The 18,879-nt window shown below is 38.9% G+C and overlaps 2 protein-coding genes across 2 annotated transcripts; both read right to left on the reverse strand.

Moving 5' to 3' along the window:
• Positions 1-11,906: 11,906 nt before the first annotated feature.
• On the reverse strand, positions 11,907-13,488 carry LOC123450535 (the record flags this gene model as incomplete). Its single annotated transcript, XM_045127727.1, has 5 exons — positions 11,907-12,101; positions 12,767-12,829; positions 12,992-13,082; positions 13,187-13,316; positions 13,401-13,488. Coding segments are annotated over 4 exons (351 nt in total), but the record flags the coding sequence as incomplete, so codon positions are not given.
• A 396-nt stretch (positions 13,489-13,884) lies between these two features.
• Positions 13,885-15,440, reverse strand: LOC123448639. The gene is made up of 2 exons (XM_045125601.1): positions 15,358-15,440; positions 13,885-14,371 (listed from the first exon to the last, which is right to left on the reverse strand). The coding sequence occupies exons 1-2, from the start codon at positions 15,387-15,389 to the stop codon at positions 14,131-14,133; spliced, it is 273 nt and encodes a 90-aa protein (XP_044981536.1). The 5' UTR covers positions 15,390-15,440; the 3' UTR covers positions 13,885-14,130.
• Between the last annotated feature and the right edge of the window lie 3,439 nt (positions 15,441-18,879).

Raw genomic sequence — 18,879 nt, forward strand, 5'->3', positions numbered from 1 at the left:
TGACTAGGAGTCTAGCGTCTTTTATAAGAGAAATGTGTTGATCCTGGGTGGTTGCACCAATGGCATGATGTGTAGTGGTTGAACCCCTCTACAACATGGTGCCACAAGATTGTTCATAGGACTTGCATCATTGTTTTATTCTTTGTCAAAAGTTGCTATTCTGTTGAAAATGGCAGCAAGTGAAAATCTGTAATTTTCACCAAGTCTGAGATTCTCCTAGTATTTTCACGCGCTATTGATTTGGTGCTAGTAAGTTTTCTGTGGGCTTTTAGCCCAAGGAATGAACTAGTGATTGTTTGCATTTGTGTTCCTCTACACCTGTGTTAAATTTTATGCCATAAGGTGGATTGTAGCTACTTTATTCTTGTGAGTAAAGTGGCAAGATGATGTTAGTGGGCAGATTGTGAGCTAAATTGTTTTGGGCTTTGTGAGATCTATGCTTGATGGATTTGTGGGTTATTTAGATCTATCCCACCTGGAATTTATGCTTGTTCCAGTGGTGACCTTGGAATGCCAAGTAGATGCCCACAGCTACTGGTATTTTGCTGTTATGTCTCCATAGCGCCGCGTATCTTGTTTTCTAGCTTTTATATTTACTAGGGCAAGGATTTTTTGTTTAACATGATAGTCTTCTGAATACGTGGATATTTTGGTGTGTTCAAGGGATGAAAATGTTGTTGTTTTGGTAGCTAGAAATAATTCTAAGTGTTGGAACCATTATTTTCTTCCCAAGTTGTGAGGATGGTTTCCATGAATGCGTTGATCCTTGGTGGTTGCACCAATGGCATAAATTGTAGTGGTTGAACCCCTTTACAACTTGATGCCACAAGATTGTTCATAGGAATTGCATTATAGTTTTATTCATTGTTGAAAATTGCTATTCTGTTGGAAATGGCAGCAAGTGAAAATCTGTAATTTTTCACTAAGTCTGAGATTTTGTTAGTATTTTCATGTCGTGTTGATATGGTGCTAGTAAGTTTTCTATGGGGTTTTAGCCCAAGGAATGAACTAGTGATTGTTTGCATCTGTATTCCTCTACGGATCTGTTAAATTTCATGCCTTAAGGTGGGTTGTAGCTACTTTATTCTTTGTGAGTAAAGTGGCAAGATGGTGTTAGTGGGAATATTGTGTGCTATATTGTTTAGGGTTTTGTGCGAGCTATGCTTGATGAATTTTTCTGTTAGTTAGCTCTATTCCACCTGGAATTTTATGGTTGTTTGAGTGGTGACCTTGGAATGCCATCTGGATTCCCACATCTACTGGTATTTTGCTGTTATGTCTCCATAGCCCCTCGTATCTTGTTTTCTAGTTTTTTATGTTTACTAGGGCCTGGAATTTTTGTTTAGCATCATACTCTTCTGAATAGGTGGATCCTTTGTTGTGTTCAATGGATGAAAATGTTGTTGTTTGGGTAGCTAGAAATACTTATAAGTGTTGGAACCATTATTTTCTTCCCCTGTTGTGAGCATGATTTCCATGAATGTGTTGATCCTTGGTGGTTGCACCAATGGCATGAATTGTAGTGGTTGATCCCCTGTACAACTTGGTGCCACAAGATTGTTCATAGGACTTGCATCATAGTTTTATTCTTTATCGAAAGTTGTTATTCTGTTGAAAATGGATCCAAGTGAAAATCTGTAAATTTTCACCAAGTCTGAGATTCTGCTAGTATTTTCATGCCATGTTGATTTGACGCTAGAAAGTTTTCTGTGGAGTTTTAGCCCAAGGAATGAACTAGTGATTGTTTGCATTTGTGTTACTCTACAGCTCTGTTAAATTTCATGCCTTAAGGTAGGTTGTAGCTACTTTATTATTGTGAGTAAAGTGGCAAGACGATGTTAGTGGGCGGATTGTGTGCTATATTGTTTTGGGCTTTGTGCGAGCTATGCTTGATGGATTTGCGTGTGCTTTAGCTCTATTCCACCTGGCATTTTATGCTTGTTCCAATGGTGACTTTGGAATGCCAAGTGGATCCCCACAACTACAGGTATTTTGATGTTATGTCTCTGTAGCCCCTCGTATCTTGTTTTCTATCTTTTTATGTTTACTAGGGCTTGGCATTCCAAGGTCACCAAGTCTGAGATTGTGCTAGTATTTTCATGCCCTATTGAGTTGGTGCTAGTAATCTTTCTGTATGGTTCTAGCCCAAGGAATGAAAAAGTAGTTGTTTGCATTTGTGTTCCTCTAAACCTATGGTGAATTTAATGCCTTAAGGTGGGTTGTAGCTACTAGATTCTTGTGAGTGAGGTGGCAAGATGTTGTTAGTGGGCAGATTATGTGCTATATTGTTTTTGTCTTTGTGCGAGCTATGATTAATGGATTTGTGTGTTATTTAGCTCTATTCCACCTGGAATTTTATTCTTGTTCCACAGGTGACCTTGGAATGCCAAGTGGATGCCCACATCTACTTGCATGTTGCTGTTATGTCTCCATCGCCCCTCGTATCTTGTTTTCTAGTTTTTTATGTTTACTAGGGCCTAGAATTTTTGTTTAGCGTGATACTCTTATGAATAGGTGGAAGCTTTGGTGTGTTCAAGGGATGAAATGTTGTTGTTTGGGTAGCTAGAAATATTTCTAAGTGTTGGAACCATTATTTTCTTCCCATGTTGTGATCATGGTTTGCATGAATTAATGTGTTGATTCTTGGTGGTTGCACCTTTGGCATGAATTGTAGTGGTTGCACCCCTCTACAACTTGCTGCCACGAGATTGTTCTTAGGACTCGTATCATAGTTTTATTCTCTGTTGAAAGTTGTTATCCTATTGAAAATGGCAGCAAGTAAAAATCTGTAAATTTTCACTAAGTCTGAGATTCTGCTAGTATTTTCATGTCGTGTTGATTTGGTGCTAGTAAGCTTCCTGCATAGTTTTAGCCCAAGGAATGAACTAGTAATTGTTTGCATTTGTGTTCCTCTACACCTACGTTGAATTTAATGCCTTAAGGTGGGCTGTAGCGACTAGATTATTGTGAGTGAAGTGGCAAGATGTTGTTAGTGGGCAGATTGTGTGCTATATTGTTTTTGGCTTTGTGCGAGCTATGCTTGATGGATTTGTGTGTTCATTAGCTCTATTCCACCTGGAATTTTATGCTTGTTCAACTGGTGACCTTGGAATGCCAAGTGGATGCACACACCTATTGGTATTTTGTTATTATGTCTCCATAGCCCCTAGTATCTTGTTTTCTAGCTTTTTGTGTTTACTAGGGCGTGGAATTTTTATTTAGCATGATACTCTTGGGTATAGGTGGATCCTTTGATGTGTTCAAGGGATGAAAATGTTGTTGTTTGGGTAGCTAGAAATATTTCTAAGTGTTCAAACCATTATTTTCTTCCCCTGTTGTGAGCATGGTTTCCATGAATGTGTTAATCCTTGGTGGTTGCACCAATGGCATGAATTGTAGTGGTTGAACCACTCTACAACTTGGTGCCACAAGATTGTTCATAGGACTTGCATCATAGTTTTATTATTTATTGAAAGTTGTTGTTCTCTTGAAAATAGCTGCAAGTGAAAATCTGTAAATTTTCATGCCCTATTGATTTGGTACTAGTAAGTTTTCTTTGGTATTTTGTCCCAAGGAATGAACTAGTGGTTGCTTGCATTTGTATTCCTCTACAACTATGTTAAATTTCATGCCTTAAGATGGTTGTAGCTACTATATTCTTGTGAGTAAAGTGGAAAGATGTTGTTAGTGCGAACATTGTGTGCTATATTGTTTTGGTATTTGTGCAAGCTATGCTGGATGGATTTGTGTGTTATTTAGCCCTATTCCACCTGAAATTTTATGCTTGTTCCATTGGTGACCTTGGAATGCCAAGTGGATGCGCACAGCTACTAGTATTTTGTTGTTATGTCTCCATAGCCCCTCGTATCTTGTTTTCTAGCTTTTTTGTTTACTAGGGTGTGGAATTTTTGTTTAGCATGATACTCTACTGAATAGGTGGATCCTTTGATGTGTTCACAGCATGAAAATGTTGTTGTTAGGCTAGCTAGAAATATTTCTAAGTGTTGGAACCATTATTTTCTTCCCCTGTTGTGAGCATGGTTTCCATGAATGTGTTGATCCTTGGTGGTTGCACCAATGGCATGAATTGTAGTGGTTGAACCCCTCTACAACTTGGTGCCACAATATTGTTCATAGGACTTGCATCATAGTTTTATACTTTATCAAAAGTTGCTATTCTATTGATAATGGCTGCAATTGAAAATTTGTAAAGTTTCACAAAGTTTGAGATTCTGCTAGTATTTTCATGACGTGTTGATTTGGTGCTAGTAAGATTTCTGTAGGGTTTTAGCCCAAGGAATGAACTAGTAATTGTTTGCATTTGTGTTCCTCTACAGCTATGTTGATTCTCATGACTTTTTTTCTAGTAAGGTGGGCTCTAGCTACTTGGAATGCCAAGTGGATGCCCACAACTACTCGTATTTTGCTGTTATATCTCCGTAGACCCTCGTATCTTGTCTTCTAGATTTTTATGTTTACTAGGGCCAGGAATTTTTTTAGCATGATACTATTGTGAATACGTGGATCCTTTGTTGTGTTCAAGGCATGAAAATGTTGTTGTTTCGATAGCTAGAAATATTTCTAAGTGTTGGAACCATTTTTTTCTTCCCCTGTTGTGACCATGGTTTCCATGAATGTGTTGATCCTTCATGGTTGCACCAATGGCATGAATTATAGTAGTTGAACCCCTCTACAACTTGGTGGCACCAGATTGTTCATAGGACTTGCATCATAGTTTTATTCTTCGTCAAAATTTGCTATTCTGTTGAAAATGGCTGCAATTGAAAATCTGTAATTTTCACCAAGTTTGAGATTCTCCTAGTATTTTCATGCCCTGTTGATTTGGTGCTAGTAAGCTTTCTGTAGGCTTTTAGCCCAAGGAATGAACTAGTTATTGTTTGCATTTGTGTTCCTCTATAGCTATGTTAAATTTCATGCCTTAAAGTGGGTTGTAGCTACTTTATTCTTGTGAGTAAAGTGGCAAGATGATGTTAGTGGGCAGATTGTGTGCTATATTGTTTTGGCTTTGTGCAAGCTATGATTGATGGATTTGTGTGGATATTCCACCTGGAAATTTATGCTTGTTCCAGTGGTGACCTTGCAATACCAAGTGGATGCACACAAGTACTGGTATTTTGTTGGTATGTCTCCATGGCCCCTCGTATCTTGTTTTCTAGCTTTTTATGTTTACAAGGTCCTGGAATTTTTGTTTAGCATGATACTCTAGTGTATAGGTGGATCATTTGATGGGTTCAAGGCATGAAAATGTTGTTGTTATGGTATCTAGAAATATTTCTCAGTGTTGGAACCATTATTTTATTCCCCTGTTGTAAGCATGGTTTCCATGAATTTGTTGATCATTGGTGGTTGCACCAATGGCATGAATTGTAGTGGTTGAACCCCTCTACAACTTGGTGCCACAAGATTGCTCATAGGACTTGCATCATAGTTTTATTCTTTGTCGAAAGTTGTTATTCTTTTGAAAATGGTTGCAAGTGAAAATCTGTAAATTTTCACTAAGTCTCAGATTCTGCTAGTATTTTCATGCCCGGTTGATTTGGTGCTAGTAAGTTTTCTGTGGGCTGTTAGCCCAAGGAAAGAACTAGTGGTTGCTTTAATTTGTATTCCTCTACAACACTGTTAAATTTTATTCCTTAAGGTGGGCTATAGCTACTTTATTCTTGTGAGTAAAGTGGCAAGATGATGTTAGTGGGCACATTCTGTGATATATTGTTTTTTGCTTTGTGAGAGCTATGCTTGATGGATTTGTGTGTTCTTTAGCTCTATTCCACCTAGAATTTTATGATTGTTCCACTGGTGACCTTGGAATGCCAAGTCGATGCCCACAGCTACTTGTATTTTTCTGTTATATCTTCGTAGCCCCTCGTATCTTGTTTTCTAGCTTTTTATGTTTACTAGGATCTGGAATTTTTGTTTAGCATGATAGTATTGTGAATAGGTGGATCATTTGTTATGATCAAGGCATGAAAATGTTGTTGTTTTGATAGCTAGAAATATTTCTACGTGTTGTAACCGTTATTTTCTTCCCTTGTTGTGAGCATGGATTCCATAAATGTGTTGATCCTTCGTGGTTGCACCAATGGCATGAATTATAGTGGTTGAACCCCTCTACAACTTGGTGCCACCAGATTGTTCATAGGACTCACATCATAGTTTTATTCTTTGTCAAAAGTTTCTATTCTGTTGATAATGGCTGCAACTGAAAATTTGTAAATTTTCACAAAGTTTGAGATTCTGCTAGTATTTTCATGACGTGTTGATTTGGTGCTAGTAAGCTTTCTGTAGGGTTTTAGCCCAAGGAATGAACTAGTAATTGTTTGCATTTGTGTTCCTCTACAGCTATGTTGATTCTCATGACTTAAGGTGGGCTCTAGCTACTTTATTCTTGTGAGTAAAGTGGCAAGATGATGTTAGTGGGCACATTGTGTGCTATATTGTTTTTTGCTTTGTTCGAGCTATGCTTGATGGATTTGTGTGTTCTTTAGCTCTATTCCACATGGAATTTTATGCTTGTTCCACTGGTGACCTTGGAATGCAAAGTGGATGCACACAGGTACTCGTATTTTGTTGTTATGTCTCCATAGCCCCTCGTATCTTGTTTTCTACCTTTTTATGTTTACTACGTCCTGGAATTTTTGTTTAGCATGGTACTCTTGTAAATAGGTGGATCCTTTGCTATGTTCAAGGGATGAAAATTTTGTTGTTTTGGTGGCTATAAATAATTCTAAGTGTCGGAACCATTATTTTCTTCCCCTATTGTGAGCATGGTTTCCATGAATGTGTTGATCCTTGGTGGTTGCACCAATGGCATGAATTCTAGTGGTTTAACCCATCTACAACTTGGCGCCACATGATCATTCATAGGACTTGCATCATAGTTTTGTTTTTTGTCGAAAGTTGTTATTCTGTTGAAAACGGCTGTAAGTGAAAATGTGTAAATTTTCACAAAGTCTGAGATTCTGCTAGTATTTTCAAGCCCTGTTGATTTGGTGCTAGTAAGTTTTCTGTGGGCTTTTAGCCCAAGTAATGAACTAGTGGTTGCTTGCATTTGTATTCCTCTACAGTTCTGTTAAATTTCATGCCTCAAGGTGGGTTGTAGCTACTTTATTCTTGTGAGTAAAGTGGCGAGATGTTGTTACTCGGCACTTTGTGTGCTATATTGTTTTGGTTTTGTGCGAGCTATGCTTGATGGATTTGTGTGTTCTTTAGCTCTATTCCACCTGGAATTCTATGCTTGTTCCAATGGTGACCTTGGAATGCCACGTGGATGCCCACAACTACTCGTATTTTGCTGGTATATCTCCGTAGCCCCTCGTCTCTTGTTTTCTAGCTTTTTATGTTTACTAGGGCCTGGAATTTTTGTGTAGCATGATACTATTGTGAATAGGTGGATCCTTTTCTATGTTCAAGGCATGAAAATGTTGTTGTTTCGATAGCTAGAAATATTTCTAAGTGTTGGAACCATTGTTTCTTCCCCTGTTGGGAGCATGGTTTCCATGAATGTGTTGATCCTTCGTGGTTGCACCAATGGCATGAATTGTAGTGGTTGAACTCCTCTACAACTTCGTGGCAACAGATTGTTCATATGACTTGCATCATACTTTTATTCTTTGTCAAAAGTAGCTATTCTGTTGAAAATGGCGGCAATTGAAAATCTGTAAATTTTAACCAAGTTTGAGATTCTGCTAGTATTTTAATGTCGTGTCGATTTGGTGCTAGTAAGCTTTCTGTAGGGTTTTAGCCCAAGGAATGAACTAGTAATTGTTTGCATTTGTGTTCCTCTATAGCTATGTTGAATTTCATGCCTTAAGGTGGGTTGTAGCTACTTTATTCTTGTGAGTAACGTGGCAAGATGCTATTAGTGGGCACATTGTGTGCTATATTGTTTTTGGCTTTGTGCGAGCTATGCTTGATGGATTTGTGTGTTCTTTAGCTCTTTCCACCTGGAAATTTATGCTTGTTCCAGTGGTGACCTTGCAATGCCAAGTGGATGCACACAGGTACTGGTATTTTGTTGTTATGTCTCCATAGCCCCTCGTATCTTGTTTTCTAGATTTTTTATGTTTACTAGGGCGTGGAATTTATGTCTTGCATGATACTCAAGTGATTAGATGGATCCTTTGATGTGTTCAAGGCATGAAAATGTTCTTGTTATGGTAGCTAGAAATATTTCTAAGTGTTGGAACCATTATTTTCTTCCCCTGTTGTGAGCAAGGTTTGCATGAATGTGTTGATCTTTTGTGGTTGCACCAATGGCATGAATTGTAGTGGTTGAAGCACTATACAACTTGGTGCCACAATATTGTTTATAGGACTTGCATCATAGTTTTATTCTTTGTCAAAAGTTGCTATTCTGTTGAAAATGGCAGCAATTGAAAATGTGTAAATTTTCACTAAATCTGAGATTTTGCTAGTATTTTCATGCCTTGTTGATTTCGTGCTAGTAAGGTTTATGTGGGGTTTTAGTCCAAGGAATTAACTAGTGATTACTTGCATTTGTGTTCTTCTACAGCTCTATTGAATTTTATGTCTTAAGGTGGGCTGTAGCTACTTTATTCTTGTGAGTAATATGTCAAGATGTTGTTAGTGGGCAGATTGTGTGCTATGTTGTTTTCGGCTTTGTATGAGCTATGCTTGATGGATTTGTGTGTTCTTTAGCTCTATTCCACTTCGAATGTTATGCTTGTAAGAGTGGTGACCATGGAATGTGAAATGGATGCCCACAACTACTGGTATTTTGCTCCTATGTCTCCATAGCACCTCGTATCTTGTTTTCTAATTTTTTTGTTTACTAGGGCCTGGAATTTTTGTTTAGTATGATACTCTTGTGAATAGGTGGATCCTTTGTTGTGTTCAAGGGATGAAAATGTTGTTGTTTCGGTAGCTAGAAATATATCTAAGTGTTGGAACCATTATTTTCTTCCCCTCTTGTGAGCATGGTTTCCATGAATGTGTTGATGCTTGGTGGTTGCACCAATGGCATGAATTGTAGTGGTTGAACCCCTCTACAACTTGGTGCCACAAGATTGTTCATAGGACTTGCATCATAGTTTTATTATTTGTCGAAAGTTTTTATTCTTTTGAAAATGGCTACAAGTGAAAATCTGTAAATTTTCACAAAGTCTAAGATTCTGCTAGTATTTTCATGCCCTGTTGATTTGGTGCTAGTAAGTTTTCTATCGGCTGTTAGCCCAAAGAAAGAACTAGTGGTTGCTTGAATTTGTATTCCTCTACAGCTCTATTAAATTTCATGCCTTAAGGTGGGTTGTAGCTACTTTATTCTTGTGAGTAAAGTGGCAAGATGCTGTTAGTGGGCACATTGTGTGCTATATTGTTTTGGGCTTTGTGAGAGCTATGCTTGATGGATTTGTGTGCTCTTTAGCTTTATTCCACCTGGAATTTTATGCTTGTTCCAATGGTGACCTTGGAATGCCAAGTGAATGCACACATCAACTTGTATTTTGTTGTTATATCTCCGTAGCCCCTCGTATCTTATTTTCTAGCTTTTTATGTTTACTAGGGTGTGGAAATTTTGTTTAGCATGATAGTCTTGTGAACAGGTGGATCCTTTGCTCTGATCAAGGCATGAAAATGTTGTTGTTTCGATAGCTAAAAATATTTCTAAGTGTTGTAACCATTATTTTCTTCCCCTGTTGTGAGCATGGTTTCCATGAATGTGTTGATCCTTCGTGGTTGCACCAATGGCATGAATTGTAGTGGTTGAACCCCTCTATAACTTGGTGCCACCAGATTGTTCATAGGACTTGCATCATAGTTTTATTCTTTGTCAAAAGTTTCTATTCTGTTGATAATGGCTGCCATTGAATATTTTTAAATTTTCACAAAGTTTGAAATTATGCTAGTATTTTCATGACGTGTTAATTTGGTGCTAGTAAGCTTTCTGTAGGGTTTTAGCCCAAGGAATGTATTAGTAATTGTTTGCATTTGTGTTCCTCTACAACTATGTTGATTGTCATGACTTAAGGTGGGCTCTAGCTACTTTATTCTTGTGAGTAAAGTGGCAAGATGATGTCAGTGGGCAGATTGTGTGCTATATTGTATTTTGCTTCGTGCGAGGAATGCTTGATGGATTTGTGTGTTCTTTAGCTCTATTCCACCTGGAATTTTATGCTTCTTCCAGTGGTGACCTTGGAATGCCATGTGGATCCACACAGGTCTGGTATTTTGTTGTTATGTCTCCATAGCCCCTCGTATCTTGTTTTCTACCTTTTTATGTTTACTAGGGCCTCGATTTTTTGTTTAGCATGGTACTCTTGTAAATAGGTGGATTTTTTGCTATGTTCAAGGGATGACAATGTTGTTGTTTTCGTAGCTAGAAATAATTCGAAGTGTTCGAACCATTATTTTCTTCCCGTGTTGTGAGCATGGTTTCCATGAATGTGTTGATCCTTGGTGGTTGCACCAACGACATGAATTGTAGTGGTTGTGCCCCTCTACAACTTGGCGCCACAAGATTGTTCATAGGACTTGCATCATAGTTTTGTTCTTTGTCGAAAGTTGCTATTTTGTTGAAAATGTGTGCAATTGAAAATCTATAAATTTTCACAAAGTCTGAGATTCTCCTAGTATTTTCGTGCCTGGTTGATTTGATGCTTGTAAGTTTTCTGTGGGCTTTTTCTCAAGGAATGAACTAGTAGTAGCGTGCATTTGTATTCCTTTACAGCTGTGTTGAATTTCATGCCTTAAGGTGGGTTGTAGCTACTTTATTCTTGTGAGTAAAGTGGCAAGATGTTGTTAGTGGGCACATTGTGTGCTATATTGTTTTGGGCTTTGTGCGAGCTATGCTTGATGGATTTGTGTGTTCTTCAGCTCTATTCCACCTGGAATTTTATGCTTGTTCCAGTGGTGACCTTGGAATGCCAAGTGGATGCCCATAGCTACTCGTATTTTGCTGTTATATCTCCGTAGCCCCTCGTATCCCGTTTTCTAGCTTTTTATATTTACTAGGGCCTGGAATTTTTGTTTAGCATGATACTTTTGTGAATTGGTGGATCCTTTGTTGTCTCTAAGGCATGAAAATGTTGTTGTTTCGATAGCTAGAAATATTTCTAAGTGTTGAAACCATTATTTTCTTTCCTTGTTGTGAGCATGGTTTCCTTGAATGTGTTGATCCTTCGTGGTTGCACCAATTGCATGAATTGTAGTGGTTGAACCCCTCTACAACTTGGTGCCACCAGATTGTTCATAGGACTTGCATCATAGTTTTATTCTTTGTCAAAAGTTGCTATTCTGTTGAAAATGGCTGCAATTGAAATTTGTAAATTTTTACCAAGTTTGAGATTTTGCTAGTATTTTCATGCCCTGTTGAATTGCACTACAAGAAATATGCTAACTTACGACCTTCAATATTTGTCACTGAATGGTCGTTGGTTTTCATTTGCGATCTTTTCACGACCAAAAACAGACGGTCAAAAGTTGAGGGTCTCTAATGAACTATAACGACCTTTTTCCTGGAATGGTCGAAGACATTTACGACTAAACGAAAGCATTGAAATTATTTTGGTCATTGGTTGTGTGTCCAAGCCACATCGAATTCAACGTGACAAGCTGACGTGGCTAAATTTTGACCAATTCGATTGGTCGTTGATAAGAATGATCGTTGATAAGAATGAGCCCGGTCCAGTTCAATGCTTTAGATGGGCCGAGCCCATTAAAATAGTCTTTTTACATTTTTTCTGTCAATTTTTTGTGAGCTTCATGGGCCAAGCCCAACGTTATAGCTTTTTTATTGTTGGGCCATGGCCTCTTTGTCTAAACAATTTCATTTTCTTTTTTTAATTAAATGGGTCCTAGTTGTGAGGTTCTGCTAACTAGGTCCCATTTGTCAAACAAAAAATCCACTATCGAAAAGCAACGAGATCATGTAATACAATGGCAATCACAATAACAAACTGAGCTCTACAAGTGTAATACAATGGCAACCACTATGAATTTTTTCAGTCTCTTACAAAGTTGATATGCCTACTATTACAATATATAATTATGCATTCTTGGATAAGTAGGGCTTCACACAATTGGCTTTGAGGCTTCGCACTTCAACTTTCTTAGGCCTGGAGATCCTGTAAAACAAACAGCCATATTTTTAAGAGCTGCCATATACAGATCAAGAATAGAAACAAGGAACAAAAACAAACAATTCTCATCATGTGTTAAATTTTCGACCATCATAAACTAAAGCAGAATAGTGTTTCTGTATTTTGTGCATTCGCGTGTTTTATTTCTAATACAACTTGCACTTTGTACTTATACCAAAAATAAATGCTTAAGAGAGAGAGAGATAGAGCCTGAGTTAACTGCATATTTTTTGTTCCTAATTGTTCAATCTAATGCTAACTCACTTTCCTCAAGGCAAAATCAACACAAAAGACTAGTCTGAACCTGCTCGCCTGAAAAATCAAACAGCGCACAAGAGTGAGGCTAATCTACCTCTGCTGCTGTATGTGCTAGGTGCAAGTAAATCCTGGTCTTCCTAATTATGACTCGTATATTTCATTTCCTGGTCTGATTTATGTGATAGGTGTATGTTTTTTTAATTAAAACAACCAGCAATCCACAGTCAATGTGTATGATTTTTTTAAAACAACCAGCAGTCCGCAGTCAATGTCTATGTTTTTAGAACAACCAACAATCAACTCCTACTTGAGGCAATAAAAAAAGGAAAACTAGCAGGTGGCAATTAAACAAAATGAACGATTCTTGACAAAGACAAGTATTGATTTAATACCCATCTCGTAAGGTTCTGCTGCTATGCTTTGCCTAGCGGCGTCTTAGTTCTGTTCAGAAATCTCTGCAAACAGATAGGGAGGAAATGAATTCTTCAGGTGAAGCTCTCAAGAGACATCAGGTGAGATTTTCAGACAGGATTGATACGTTTTTTTCAGGAGACATAAGAAGGGCAAATGCTGATACTATAAGAGTAGAAGGGGCCGATGGATTAGTGGTAGGTGACCTGAAGAGTGAAGAGGACGGCTGATTGGCCAACGACCTTGTCGTACTCCAAACCCACAGCAGCCTGTCCGGCCATGGAGATCACAGCCAACCTGGTGACACATTAGACATGCCAGTCACTAGCTTCTATTATCTCTGATCATGTTTCACCAAAGTCGGATATGGATGCAACTAATAGGTTTAACTCTAGCATTACCTATCCACTTCCTTTTGATCGAGCTGGCCACTATATAGCATCTTCTGTAGGTGGTCATCAACGAGGTTAACATGCTGCTTACCAATGTCCAAAGAGCATCCCGAGATAGGTAGGCCAGTCAGATAGGCAACTGAATCACAACAAGAGCATTACAGTCAGTAAGATTCTAGCTGCAGATCCACCATAGCTGCAGCAAAAATCAGAGCGCACATACCCAGAAAATGAGCAGCTTCATGCCTAGGGAAAACCGCAGAAAAAGAACCAATTGCCACCTGCAGTAGACTCCGGCGATGGATGTAACATTAGCATTTGCACTGTAAAATATAACCTTATGATTCTAATAGCTCCAGGTTATAGGATGAGTCAAAATTCCCAATACATCTCAAGTGAGTTAATACCAAAGTCCTTAGCAGATAGCACAACAATCTTGTATATTACACTGACAGCTAACACATTTCTACTAATAGGAAAAAAAAACTACGCACACTGATGGCACAACAATCTTGTATAGTCAAATTGGTTTCTTATAAACTACACTTTTGTTAGAATTGCAAGAATTCAGCGTCTAAAATAGAACAAAAGCTAGAAGGGGGCTGTGACCTGGCTTCTCCCAACTGGAAGTAGCAAATGGTTAATCAATACAACAGGAGCCACTACAAACTTTCTGCTTCTCAAAAGTAAAGCATCGATATTAAGGATTTCGAGAACTCAAACATTCCTGTAGACTTTGTCAGATGTAAATCAGCTGGCATTGGTTCGATAATTCTCATATACATCAGCATGAGATGCTTTCATGTGAAAGTAATAATATGTCCTCGCCTCCTCGGCCTGGACAGCCTTATGCAGGGCAGGCGCCCTCAGATCATTCGCCGTGTCAACCACATACACACGACCGGACCTGTGAACAACCACCAGATCATCAGCATTACAAACTCAGCTAAAATTCAACTGTTCGTCCATTCGATCATCGTTGCTCCATAAATACTCATAGCAACGAAGGAAGAATCAATAAGCGTCGGCTCGTGGGGGCATCGCCATGGCAGGAACTGCAGGCATTCCAGACGGAGTGATACAGCTCGTCGCCGATGTGGGTGGTCGAGAGCCTGTGGATCACCTGGGAGTACGTCGCTGAACTGGGGTCGACGTCCACCGTGGCCAGGTAATCCGGCTTGTGGATTCCAGTACCTGCATCAAAATTCAGTGCAATCAGGCAATCAACACACTTATTACCTGACACCTGCATGAAATCCATGGCCAGGGTTTAAAACTGCACAAACACGACACGATGATTTACAACACCGAACAAGGAATCAAACTGACACCACACTGGGTAAAAGGCAGACAGAGTCCCTTGTCCATCTTTGCCCTTATCGTGCCAGCACTGTAAAAAGCCCCCAAAAAATCTTGTTGTGTTGATTGATTCTTATTTACTGTTGTTCTTTTTGCATGAGAAAAGAATGCAATATTGCTTGGTTGGATATTTCCATTGAAGAAAACCCTCTTGTATTCCCTGGAAACTGATAATTTGATGACTAGTATGTTGTGTGCAATTGGATGATGACATTGTGATTGAACAGATATTGCCCGCCCCAAGCCCAGTTATATTGCCTACTGAACACAGATGATGAGAAATACCTATGTATATTTTGCCTGTTGTACAGATATATTTTACAGTGATGTGTTGCCTACGGCCTACCGAAACACACTGATGCTGGAGTTCTTATGGTATTTTTGCTCACATATATCTCTCAGTGTTGCCCACAAAATATGTTCCCTACTAAACACATATTTTACAGTTTTGTCTACTGAAAAACAAAGATGCTGCTAAAACTTATGCAGTCTTTTTGCCAGCTTATCTCTCTCAGTGTTGCCCAATAAACTGTTGCATGCATCATGAAAATTTGGCTGTATTTCAAAAGCTGGTGCAAACACATGGATAAATCATGTGTGCCTGACTGTTTTCCCTTGTGAAAACTCTACAAAAATGAGTAATTATACTGCATCTCTAAAATCCATTGCACCGTGATAAATGGTTTTGCCATGGATGAGAGTAGCTAGCCCTACTCGTTCTGCCTCCACCAATAAATTCAGATAAAAAACTGCGCTCGGGGGCATCAAGAGAAATTGCTGCGCAATGCATCAACAATCCCCTACAGCCACAAAAAGCTGACCTCTGGTTGCAGATGTAACAGAGACCCCTCATTCGTTCGTCGACCCGCCACAGGGCTACTGCGTCGGGCTGCCGCCGAAGGCCCCGTCCAGGGCGCTCGGAGTCGGAGCCATCATACCGGTGTTGTAGTCCATGTCCATGTCCATGTCGAGCCAGTCCGCGAACATGACCTTGGGGAGCACGAGCGCGTGCAGCCGGATCGAGACGGCCGCACCGGGGACTGTGAGGCTGCTCAAGTCGTCGGCCGTCGACGACGACTCAGGCGGCCCGGACGAGCCGGAGTTGGACGGCTGGTTAACGGTGCTAAGTTCGCGGCCGCTCTCGCTGGGCGTCGGGCTCCAGATCAAGACTTCACATGTGCTCGCGCCTCGGCCTCGGTGCGTACGGCCGTGGAGGATGAGGAGACAGAGGAGGGCGAGGACTGGGCGGGAGCCGGACGCAGCGGAGGCGGAGGAAGAGGAGAGGCGCGAGCGGTGTGGGCACCGGAGGTGGCTGTGGCCTCGATCTAGATCTGGGAGAGGGAGGGAGAGGGCGGCGGTGCGTAGGTAGGCGGTGTTTCGTGCGCTAGTTTTAGGTAGGAGAGGGAGGAGACATTGGATCTATAGGACTTGGACGGCTCACATGCCTTCGGTAGGGTGATGCGTGGGAGAGTGATACTGCATCCTCATTCGTTCGAGAAATGTGCCACTTAAAAACTTCTACTCCCTCCGTACCTAAATATAAGTCTTTTAAAATATTTCACTAGGTGTCTACATATGAAGCAAAATGAATGAATCTATAATCTAAAGTATATCTATATACATCCGTATGTAGTCCGTTAGTTGAACCTCTAGAAAGACTTATATTTAGGAACGGAGGGAGTAAGTGCTAAAAACTAAGGGGTTTTATAAAGCAACTATCAAAAATTGGACCGAATCATTTTTCTAAAATATTAGGTCATATTTAATATACAATCGATTAAATGGTTGGATGTAAAAAGTTGTGAGACACCTCCCGTGAAAAAGACAAATTTCCCCCGATTCAGCAGGAACCGAGTCAAATTTGAACAACACCTGCCTCATAGATTTTTTTTTTTTTTGCAAAAAAAATTCTAGGTACAAAAGTATCTATTTAATCATAGAAACACCAAAAAGTTTCTAAGATCCAACAACTAGCTAGGAACGGGCATGTCCGTCGTTTCTACCGCATTTCGATATGGGCATGAAATTCAAAAACAATTGAAAAATTGAAAACCTGTCATTACATGTGACCAAGTTACCGGGAAAAATAGTAAACTTGGAATATTATATTTATTTTTAAAAAGTGTTCTAAAAAATGAGCTATAATTAGTGAAGATTCATAGCTTTCGAGCCAAATGATCAATCTTATGGTCACATGCATGGCATAGTTTGGTAAAATGATATAACATTATGCACAAGGGTGCATCTTGTAATATCAAACAATGTCTCATAAGGAAGTTTTCATTTTTTTTGGACGGGAAATTCATTTTCCATTTTTTGAGTGCCCAAAATGAGTTTTTTTGTGAAGGACCTACCATATATTTATTGCAAGATTGGACCAAATCATTTTTATAAAATATTAGGCTATATTTAATATACAATTGATCCAATGGTTGAGTGTAAAAAACTTTTATCCACCTCTCGTGAAAAAGACAAATTTATGTCGATTTAGATGGAAACGGGTTACATTTGAACTCCAGCTACATTATAGTTTGCTCTTTATTTTTTCTAAAAATCATTTTAGGTACATAAGTATCTATTTTATCATAGAAACACCAAAAGTTTTTCAAGATCCATCCACTAGGTAGGAACGGTCATTCCCGCCGTTTAGACCGCATTTTGAAATGGGCATGAAAAATTCAAAAAAATGTAAAACCTTCGCATTGTATTATTATATGTGACAAAGTTAACATGAAAAATAATAAACTTGTAATACGGTAATTATTTTTAAAAAGTGTTCTCAGAAATGAGATATCATGTGTGAAGATTCATTGCTTTCGAGCCAAATGATCAATCTCATGGCCACATTCATGCCATAGTTTGTTCAAATGATCTCATATTTTGCAGAAGCGTGCATGTTGGAATGACAAACAATGTTTCCAAAGGGAGTTTTCATTTTCTTTGCACAGAAAAATCATTTTCCATTTTTCGAGTGTCTAAGTTGAGTTTTTTTATGAATGACCTACCATATATTTATTGTAAAATTGGACAAAATCATTTTTAAAATATTAGTCCATATTCAATGCACAATTGACCAAATGGTTGGGTGCAAAAAGGTTTAAATCCACCTGTAGTGAAAAAGACAAATTGTCGCCGATTCAGCAGGAAGCGTGTCAAATTTGAACTAGAGATTCAAATTACCAAGAATCATTTTTAGGTAAATAAGTATCTATTTAATTAGATATCCAACAAAAATTTGGCAAGATTCAACCCCTAGCTATGAACGGTCATGCTCGTCGTTTCAACCGCATTTTGAAACGGGCATAACAAATTAAAAAAATCAAAAAAATGCAAAACCTTTGCGTTGTGTCATAATATGTGACCAAGTTACTAGGAAAAATAATGAACTTGTAATATGATAATTATTTAAAAAAAATGTTCTTAGAAATGAGCTATCATGTGTGAAGATTCACGGCTTTCGAGCCAAATGATCAATCTTATGGCGACATTCATGGCATAGTTTGTTGAAACGATCTAATATTATGCACAAGTGTGCATATTGAAATGGCAAACAATGTTGATTAAAGAAGTTTTCATTTTACTTGTATGAAAAATTCATTTTCCCTTTTTCAAGTGCCCAAAATTAGTTCTTTTTGTGAAGGACCTACCATATATTTGTTTCAAAATTGGACCAAATCATTTTTCTAAAATACCAGGCCATATTTAATGTACAATTGACAAAATGGTTCGGTGTTAAAAGTTTTTATCCACCTCTCGTGAAAAAGACAAATTACCGCCGATTCAATAGGAAACGTGTCAAAATTGAACTGCAGCTGCATTATACTTTGCTCTTTATTTTTCCCAAAAATCATTTATAGGTACATGAGTATCTATTTAATAAGAATTACATGGTGTGCTGGCTTGACACCGAGGTTTGGATGGTGGTCGAGGAGCCCAACTCCAGAGTGTGTGAACTTGCATGCGAGCCGCGTGATCACCGCGTTACCATTGTGTTGCCACACATTCTAGGTGGAATAGGCATGTCTGGCGGGTTGGACACTCCCTCGGTAGGTGTCAGGAACAAGAATACAATAGAAGAATCTCACGAGGAGACCGAACTAAGGTCAAACATGAATTAGCAGCCAAGTGTTTGATTAGCGGTGCGGGTAATGCACATAGACAATGGGCCTAAATTTTGGCTGAGGATGATCATCTACTAAGGAGACTCTCTTGCCAAAATTTTAGCTCAAATGGATGAACCTAGGTGACACTTGCTTTGCAAAGTACCACACTGTGCAGAAATATGGATGTTGAAGCCGGGATCAAATGAATCAATGGATTGAGCTGAAATTTGGTATGATGTT

Source organism: Hordeum vulgare, chromosome 4H, assembly GCF_904849725.1.
Source record: "Hordeum vulgare subsp. vulgare chromosome 4H, MorexV3_pseudomolecules_assembly, whole genome shotgun sequence".
Classification (NCBI taxonomy): domain Eukaryota; kingdom Viridiplantae; phylum Streptophyta; class Magnoliopsida; order Poales; family Poaceae; genus Hordeum; species Hordeum vulgare.

Coding starts and splice junctions, on each gene's coding strand:
- LOC123448639 (XM_045125601.1), bottom strand. CDS start 15,389: ATGAGGGGTCTCTGTTACATCTGCAACCAGAG. Junction 14,372..15,357: donor TGTTACATCTGCAACCAGAG/GTCAGCTTTTTG, acceptor ATTTTGATGCAG/GTACTGGAATCCACAAGCCG.